This window comes from Podarcis cretensis, assembly GCF_951804945.1.
Source record: "Podarcis cretensis genome assembly, chromosome: 4".
Classification (NCBI taxonomy): Eukaryota; Metazoa; Chordata; class Lepidosauria; order Squamata; family Lacertidae; genus Podarcis; species Podarcis cretensis.
In genome coordinates this window covers 29,838,365-29,847,876 of record NC_137173.1, presented here as the reverse complement: position 1 = coordinate 29,847,876, position 9,512 = coordinate 29,838,365, and the positions used below count along the sequence as shown (strand labels likewise).

General features: G+C 45.3%; 1 protein-coding gene across 3 annotated transcripts in view; it reads left to right on the top strand.

The window, feature by feature from the left end:
• The first annotated feature begins 92 nt into the window (after positions 1-92).
• LOC307215047 (coiled-coil domain-containing protein 169-like) overlaps positions 93-9,512 on the top strand; it is a 29,411-nt gene continuing 19,991 nt past the window's right edge. For 2 of the 3 annotated variants that reach the window (XR_013838262.1, XM_079974203.1), the window contains exons 1-4: positions 93-307; positions 2,367-2,449; positions 3,508-3,618; positions 3,728-3,768. Coding sequence is in view for 2 of the 3 variants with exons in the window: in XM_079974203.1 (XP_079830329.1) it covers positions 237-307; positions 2,367-2,449; positions 3,508-3,618; positions 3,728-3,768 (306 nt within the window). In the remaining variant the exon portion in view is untranslated. The remainder of the gene's footprint in view (positions 308-2,366; positions 2,450-3,507; positions 3,619-3,727; positions 3,769-9,512) is intronic. The other variant, XM_079974202.1, reaches the window with a different exon arrangement.

The following is a 9,512-nucleotide window of genomic DNA, read 5'->3' as shown; positions in this document are numbered from 1 at the left end:
TCTCTGCCGATCGCCCGCACGCTGACGTAAACCCGAGAGAGCGAGAGAGAGCGAGAGAGAGAGAGAGCGCCGACACGGGCGCCACGAGGTGGACAATAAGGCACGCGGGCGACCGTTGCTGTCACGTGTTCGCCCCAGCGTTCCTTTCTCCGCCCCCGCCTCCCCGCCCCACCCGCTGTCTTCTCGCTCCAAGGCGACGGAGTCGCAGTGCGGCTGAGGGAAGGGAGGGAGGCGCCATGGGAGAAGGCGGCGAGCTGCCGGACTTCGAGGGGCTCGTGCTGGATCTGGGGCAGGAGAAGCAGATGAAGTGAGTCTCCTCCGCCCAGCAGCGCTGCGCAGAACCCCGCGCAGAAGGGGCGCATTATTACGCCGCGCCTCCTTTCTGACTGGCAGGAGCGCCAGAGTCCGCCCTAATATTAATAATAATTAATAATTGTTTGACTGCTTGAAGAAACTACTTTTCTACCTGTGCTCTCACACACGGTGTCCCCTTCTGTGCCCTGTATTAATAATTATATTTTAGCTGGAGTGTCGAAGGGCTTCGTTTGTATTCATGGGCCTTACCAACAACAGCCCTTCAAGGTAGAACAGTAGGAATACCTCTATCGGGAGACAAGAGGGAGACTGAGAGGGAGGGGAATAATGGCTTCTGCCTCCCTGAAGGACCTGCTGGGTTTACCAAAGAGGAGAGTCTTGAATCCAACACTTCCAAACGGATTGCGTAGCATGCTTCGCCAGTTATACAGCTCAGCAAATCTCAGCGTTGACATCCGTTGCACATTTTTTTATTAAACATTCCATGTTAGAACATCGATGGGTGGTGTCTTTGGCTTCTGCCTTCACAAGAGGCCACACCGCCTGAAATCATGTGGAGGGTAGAGCATAGTGTCATCCGTGGGAACTTGGCCGTCAGCTTATTTGTGACTGGAGCTCATTTTTTCATGTTGCTATCACTAACTGTTTTTGGGTGAATTCAGTATGCCAGATGCCATTGTTATCCTATGTCTTCTGTGAAACCAAAGTACACTGTACATCACAACACTCAGGTGCCTTTTGGGTTATTTTTGATATGTTATAACCCATGCTAAAGCATTGTTATGGAAGGGAGGGTTATAAATGTTAAATACATGCTGCATTCTAGTTAAGTAGGGTTCCAAGGTGTGGAGACACTGGGAGTGGGATTGGAATGAAGGAAAGGATATGAGAGAAGCAGCTCCATGTGCTTGCAGAAATATAATATCACCCCACCAGAATCATGCATCTAGAATACCGCAACACACACTAGACTGGGCTGACTTTGAATATGGCCAGGAAACTGCAACTAGTTCAAAACACAGTCACAGGAGTTTTGAATGATACCTTATGTGTTCCTCAGTGTAAAACCCCCCAGTTATCATATACCGTATTTTCAGCTCTATTGGACGCACCGGACCATAGGACGCACCGGACCATAGGAGGGGGAGAATATGAAATTTTTTTTCCCTCTTGTTCTCCCCCTCAAAAACAAGGTGCGTTCAAGAGCAGGCCTTGCCGCTGCCCTCCCCCCCCCAGCTTGTGGGGCTGGCGGTGGGGAAAGCAGTGCTTTCCCCCACCGCCAGCCTCAAAGATCCCTGAAGCCTTTGGAGCGCAGCTGCACTCCAAAGGCTTGAGGCTTCGGGGACATCCTTTGTAGCCTTCACAGGGCGGCGGGGTGCCTTCACCCCGCCTCCCTGCGGAGGCTTTGCACAGCCATCCCAAAGCTGGAACAGCGAGATGGAGGGCTGCGGGGACAGCAGGCTGCTATCCGCAAGCCTTGGGAGCCCAGCGGGAACTCCCGCCAGGCTCCACAGGCTTGCGGAGAACTGCCCAAAGCCTGGGGTGCACAGCGCCTCGTTCCCTGGGCTTTGGGCTGCAGGCAGCTGTTTTGGAGGGGGGAAAGTGCGTCCTATAGAGCGAAAAATACGGTATGTTGCATTCTGTACACGTCTGGCCTGTCAGCCAAATGCAACCCTCTGTATCTGGCCTTTGGACTCTCCCCAAGCCATGACCCCTTTCACCAAGCCGCAGCCCTTATGAGGTCTGCTCTGCATCCTCCTTTAGTGCTGCTGCTCCTGGCTGGAATGTGTCCTAGAACCATGATAATGTCTCTTCCTTGCCTGGATTGGGAGTGAAGGTGTGGGTGTGGGTGAGTGATGTAGAAACCTCTGATTCTTGTGGGTGGAATGTAGCCTTTTGTACAAAGATAACAGTCATACCTGTTGTCCATCCACTTTTGCTTCTGAGCCCACCCACCATTGTGTGCATCCCTTGGGCTGAAAAACATTCCCTTCCCCTTGTCTATTAGAAGGTTCTAAATTATGTAACTATTTGTTATTTCCACATTACAGAGAAGTGCTAGAGCTCTCAGTATTCGAAATGAAAAATACAGTAGCAGAACTGGAGAAAAGACTTAACAGTGTTGAGGATGAAGGTAAGAGACTAAATTGTAGCCTTCTGCAAATGTAATAAAAAGCCCATGATGTTGTACATCTAATTACAAAGTAAACACAACAAGAGCTTCAGGCATTGATATTAAATTGCCTTTTAAGTGCCAGCTGTGCATGCTGATCAAAGCATACTGTTGCATTTTTCTCACTTCCATGAGTAGCAAGAAGCTGCAGGAACAGCAGTAAGTGGGTTTGGGGTTCTTTTGGAGGAAAAAGCACGGGATTTTTGTAATATTTCTTTTATGAATATTCAGCAAAAGTGGGGGCAGAGACAGCAGTTCCAAGGCAGCAGATACACCAATACACATCAGTTCTCTAGAAAGCCCCTGCATGACAAGGTGCTTCAGGCCCAATACTTAGCACATGTTCACACATACACTCCCTAATTCTGCCTCTTACCTGCATGTTCCAAAGAAGCTCACAAGTGGTGCTGTTCTCTCCTCACCCACTCACACACACACACACACACACACACACACAAGCTCTGATGATTTTCCCATTGCAAACACTCAAGAAATCTCTATTAGGAAATATCTTAATGGCCCATGGTCAGAGCTGATGGGAGTTGTAGTCAAGCAATATCTGGAGGCCCCATGTTGCCAACCCCTGTCTTAACAATTAGCTACCAGAAAGAGACATCAGCTGGCCCATCTTCCCAGCAAATGGAATCTGCCAGCCATCTGTAAGAATGAAATTGGATTCAGGTTTCCAATGTGTGGGGACAACAGCTCACTTGCTCTGGTACCAAAACCATTAAGCATCCTCTGCCAATGAACAGTCAACCTGCTCAGTTTTTAGCAGGGAAAGAAGTATTTCCCCCTATCAGGTGCTTCATTCCTTCTGCATTTTGCTGCCCTGTGGACTAAGAACCTATGAGATGTTGTTCTATCATGTTATGGATTTTGGTAGCCTTGTCAGTTTGTGCTGCAGATGAATATTTTAGCAAATTTCTCAGAGTTTAAAACAAACCATTAAATGAGTTTAAAACAAACCATTAACCTTAAATGAATCATACTAAATTGCATTTTATTTTTCCTTTAAGACAATGAATGGAAAACCAGATATGAAACCCAAATAGAATTGAACAGACAGTTAGAAAGGCAAATTGGCCTTCTCCAGGGGAAAATGGAGCAAGTTCATGAAAGCCCAACAGGTATGGCTTAAGATTTTTTGTTTGGCATTGACAGCTATTACTCACAAACATTCTCTGTGCTTGCATATTGTTGATCAGAAGGCTCATTGCATTTTTTTCTTATTTGTAGACAGATTGGCATCTGTTCGCTCCTTTGATCAAATGCATGTGGTAAGTATGGTGGCATTTTAACTGAGCAAATGTCTAGTAGTTTTACTATATTCTACTATATAAGGAAATGTATGTTTTATATTACAGATAGATTGGTAATCTTGAGACACATCTACTCCCCTCTCATTCTGCCTTGTAGCATTTCATCGAAGAGTGGTTTGGCTTAAATAATTGCTGGCTTTTACCATTGAATTGTTGTGCTTTTTAACCACCCCAGCCTCTTTTGGACTTTTCCCATGATGGCTGTAGGAAAAGCCTGCATGGGTCGGCACCCAGCCTATGGTGAGACTGTCATATGTGATCACTGATTTGTGTACAAATTGGCTTTATAATGCCTTGGCAAATGCTGAGAATAAACCCTGTTTCTTAGGACTTCTTCATGCATTGCTGGGTGGTGGGGATATCCTGCTGGCCTATTTGTTTAAGAGACTTCTATACTGTTTTTAGAACAATTGTTTCACAAATTCCCAATACCCTTATCAATAAAATTTGACAACGAAAACCAGCACTGGACAAATGGCCTAATTTCCAACTAACACCTGGCGTCTCACCTTAGTCTCTAAACATTATTTTAACAAAATCAAAGAAGGAGTCTCCTTAACTTCCTCTAGAATTGAATTTCAGAGGGCAGGGATGCTGCAGAGAAAGTCATGTTTCTTGTGTTCACCATCCTGATAGATTTTGCTGGTGAGCATGTTAAAAGGTCAGATCTTAAGGTGTAGTTAGACTGATGTGGGTGCATGCTGTCCCTAAGATAACCTGGTCCCAAACTATTTGGCTTTAAAGGTCATCATCAGCACCTTGAATACGGCTTGGAAACACACTGGCAACTAGTGCAGCAGATGGAGTATCAGCAAAACATGATCTAATCTCCTCGTCTCAACTAATACATGGCTGCATTCTGTACCAGCTGTGATTTCTGAACCATCTTCAAAGGTAGCCCCGTGTAAAGCAAATCAGAGCAGTCTAGACTGGTAGTTGCATGATCTGGACTCTCTAGAGCAGGTCACAGCTAGCATGCCAATTGAAGCTGTTTACAAGTGCTCTTGGTGGTAGCAGCTGCCTGGGCTTCCTTGGTGAGAAGCTAACCCTAACTGCTGATGTGATGCGGGGGGTGGGGGTGCAGTCTCATTAAGAATCCACTGAATTCTAGTATCCAGAGTAGTCAGTTTCTCCACCCATGACAATCTGGAATAAACTTCAGTGATACAATGACTGCAAAATGCTATGAACATGCATTAAACTTGGACTCCTGACACATATGCAGTCAGGAACTTCTCACCCCCTAACCCTAAATTAGAGATTAGAGAAGCCAGGGAAACTCCTCAAATGACCTGTCTGTATTTTTGTAATACTTTAAAATAATATGAGAAAAAATGTTTCTCTCAAAGTTTACAATATTTGCATTTAATACTGGAGGTGTGGGACGAAGTACCGTATTTTTCGCCCCATAGGATGCACCGGCCCATAAGGCGCACCTAGGTTTTTTTGGGGGGGGAAATAAAGGGGAAAAAATTATTTCCCCCCCAGGCGCGGGGCTGGGGCGGGGGAAGCCCGAGCTTCCCTGGACCCCAGCCCCAGAACAGGCAGCTCTCCGCAAGCCGTGGGACCCCCGCGCCGGGCTCCCACCGCTTGCGGAGAGCTGCACGAAGCCTGGAGAGTCCGAGAGCGATGGCGAAGTTGCGCACAGCTTCGCCATCGCTCTCGGAGCTTGCGGGGCTGGGGGCGGGGGAAGCCGGAGCTTCCCCCGACCTCAGCCCCCAGAACGGGTCTGAGAGCGATGGCAAAGTTGTGCGCAGCTTCGCCATCGCTCTCGGAGCTTGTGGGACTGGGTGCGGGGGAAGCCTGAGCTTCCCCTGACCCCAGCTCCCAGAACAAGTCCGAGAGCGATGGCGAGGTTGCACGCAACCTCGCCATTGCTCCCAGAGCTTGCCAGGCTGGGGGGATAGCTTCCTGAAGCCTGGAGAGCGAGAGGGGTCGATGCGGCCCCTCTCACTCTCCAGGCTTCAGTGAAAGCCTGCATTCGCCCCATAGGATGCACACACATTTCCCCTTCATTTTTGGAGGGCAAAAAGTGCGTCCTATAGGGCGAAAAATACGGTATTGTCTTTTGTTCGCTTGCTTGCTTTTGTTTCAAATGCTTTTACTGAAGTCCAAGGTTAACATACCGTAGGCTAAATGGAGACCTGGCAGAACCATTTAGAAAATCCTCTGTTTCTGACTTGGGCAAGGTTAGAAAGGGTGTTCAGAGCTTGGTTAGATAAACTCTCAGACTGTACCACTTCTTAGGCTTGGGAGTGTCACTGGGTTTGGTCCCTGGAGCCTTAAACATCCCATTGCCAAATCTTTTGGACAGTGATTGCTTTGCTCCTTGTCAGCTGCAGATCTTCGACTTAGAACAGATGACATTTTACGCCAATTTAAGATAGTATGGCAACATTATTAGTTAATTTAGAACTCTTAAGGGAGAAGCAATTTTTCCTGAGATTTCTCTAAGATAACTTATTATTAGTTGACCCCTTTCCTAATCAAACTGAAGCCAGCGACCATCGTTTATAACAGGAGAACCAAATTAGAATAGGCTATTCTACCAGAACTTGGCTTTCCCCTATAGCTTTGTTTAGCCTGCAAAGGTTAATATGCTTGAGTTAAAGTAATAAGGTAATAATAAAAAAATAGGTTTTTAGGTATCATGGGGACAGGCATACTGAAATCAAAGTAGAATTTTTAATGGTAATGAAAATAGTTGGATGACAAATGCAGGAGCAAATTGGATTTTCAGTGTGCAATTTCTGCTAAAGGTCACTCTGTTTGCTCTGTCAGAGAGACATCTTTCTGAGAGTTGTTTTTCTCTCTGTGCCTTTTACAGTCCATTGTTATCTATGTATAATGGTATTTCTAAGTATATCTTTTGAGCTTGGTTTCTTTCCCAAAATGGTGGTGGAGTAGAACCAATGCATATGATTAGATGCAGCAGGATAGAACTGAAAGGTGTAACGTACAAGGAGAATCTGTGTCTTTACATTTCAAGGTAGATATTGAAACTGCTCCCTAAAATCAAGTGGCAGCTCAGCGGCATCCCCGCTGTCAGCTCTGTTTCATTGGCACATTCGTTAGTGCCCCATGTGCTTTATTTTATACTGGCAACAATTATGAAGCAATCAAAATGCAATTTACTGGAAGCATCATGCACTGTGAATTTTGCTTTCTGCAAAATTAGGAAGCCAGCATCCTTTCATCAAAAGAGATTTCAGGGAATGAACAAAAATTTTCTTCAGAATTTTTTTTTTTAGCAGAGGTGGCCTTCCTCTGCTTCTGCCATGGTGACAATACCTGCACGACAGCAACCTAATAGACAGATCCTGATAGGCAAATATACTGATGAAAATTCAAGATTCAGAGACAGTAGTGATTCTGAATTCAAGTTTCTATGTTTGTGCTCGGGTCTTGTTAGCAAGTTTCCCACCTGGTTGGTCTCTGTGAGATCAGAATACTGGACTAAATGGGCCACTGGCCTCATCCAACAGGGATCTTATATTCTCAAGATGAAGGAGGATTGCTGTGGATAATGATGCCAGCAAGTCGAAGCATAGGGCTGTGGTATTTCTAGTCTTTGCATGTGTGTCATATGTATATGCAGAGAGTAGTAGAGGGGCACTAAGACTGCACTCCTAACTTAATTTACCTGGGAGTAGGCTCCACTGAATTCAGCAGGAATTGCACCTGAGTAAATGTGGGCATATTTGTGCAGAAAAGGGCAAATAGATCACAAGAGCATGCCAATTTACTTGTAAGGAAATATTCCAGTTTGCTGATATGGATGCCATTTTTTATGAGCAAGTTGACTTACAGGAAAACTCCCACTTGCCAGGAAAAGCATCCTTCTTTTCAGATTCATGCGAGTATTGGCACTACAACTTACTTTGAAATTGAGAATAATTTCCTCACAGCATCACAGCAGACATCACATGACATTTTGGGAATGTCTTTTTACTGGGTGAGACCAGGGATGGACTTTGGCAATCTTTTGTACTATGGAGCTATGTGCAAGGCCAAGATTTGGCGCCCACAAATGGATCTTCTCAATTATGGATCTTCTCAATTTTGGGCCCCCTCAACTTTCCCATGATAAAACTCTGAATTGAAGTCTTAATTAAGGGCATGATGCTCCCACTGGCAATTGCATCAGTTGCAGAGTGAAGCAAGCCTTCCTAGTGTGTTCTGAGATATATCCTAGGAAAAACAACTAGTTAAGAATGGCTGAAGTAATACAATGGTACCTCCGGTTACGAACTTAATCCGTTCCGGAGGTCTGTTTGTAATCCAAAACTTCTCATAACATGAGAAGTTCCTCTTCATCCTGGAGAAGAGTGACTAGTGGGGTGCCACAGGGTTTTGTCTTGGGCCCGGTCTTATTCAACATCTTTATCAACGACTTGGGTGATGGACTCAAGGGCATCCTGATCAAATTTGCAGATTACACCAAACTGGGAGGGGTGGCTAACACCCCAGAGGACAGCATCACACTTCAAAACGACCTTGACAGATTAGAGAACTGGGCCAAAACAAATAAGATGAATTTTAACAGGGAGAAATGTAAAGTATTGCACTTGGGCAAAAAAAAATGAGAGGCACAAATACAAGATGGGTGACACCTGGCTTGAGAGCAGTACATGTGAAAAGGATCTAGGAGTCTTGGTTGACCACAAACTTGACATGAGCCAACAGTGTGACGCGGCAGCTAAAAAAGCCAATGCAATTCTGGGCTGCATCAATAGGAGTATAGCATCTAGATCAAGGGAAGTAATAGTGCCACTGTATTCTGCTCTGGTCAGACCTCACCTGGAGTACTGTGTCCAGTTGTGGGCACCACAGTTCAAGAAGGACACTGACAAACTGGAACGTGATTTCAATAATGGCGCCTCCCGCTGCTGCCGCGCTGCCGGCGTGTGATTTCCGTTCGCATCCCGGGGCAAAGTTCCCAACAAGGGGCACCTATTTCCAGGTTAGCAGTGCTCATAACCTGCAGCGTTCGGGTTGGCATGTAACACGAGGTTCCACTGTATAGGTTTATTCAATAAACCTGATTGTAAAATTTAAAATTAGCCACCAGGGGGCACTTCATATTTAAATATGGTCCAAGCTTTTAGGTCCCTAGTTTCAGAGTCTTTTAGCTCCTGACATAGGTTAGTGAGATATTTTACATATTGATCACAATTCAGGTAATGATAGCCACCTTGCAGTCCCATTGGTTTCAGTGATTACAGGAGGCTTAAAATTGCTCTAGCATTGGCTGTGTTGTGCCCATTGTATTTGTGTGGTTTATGTTTAATTGAAGAGTAGCCATGTTGTCAGTTTTACCACAAGCACCATCATGCATACAGTATAAATAATTCCATATAGGTGCAATGGGTCTTTGGTTACAGTAGCAAAATAAATAAATAAATTAAAATGCAGCCTCTCTAGTCTTAATTTATTTTCACTAATTGGTTGCAAATCTAAGTGCTGGCATCCATGAGCGTCACAGTTGTGGCTTATAATGTTAAAATATGTCCTTAAGCCAGCTGATAGAGACCACCTATTGGCTTTTGAAGGAGGGAATGTTCTCTTTCAGATGGATATTTGCATTCAGTTTCAAATGGCAGGTTGACTAGCTTACAGGGGCTTCACAGTGGTTGTCATTTCCACAACATGTCAAACAAATACATCACATCTGGGCCTCTACCCGATGGAGAAAGTAAAAG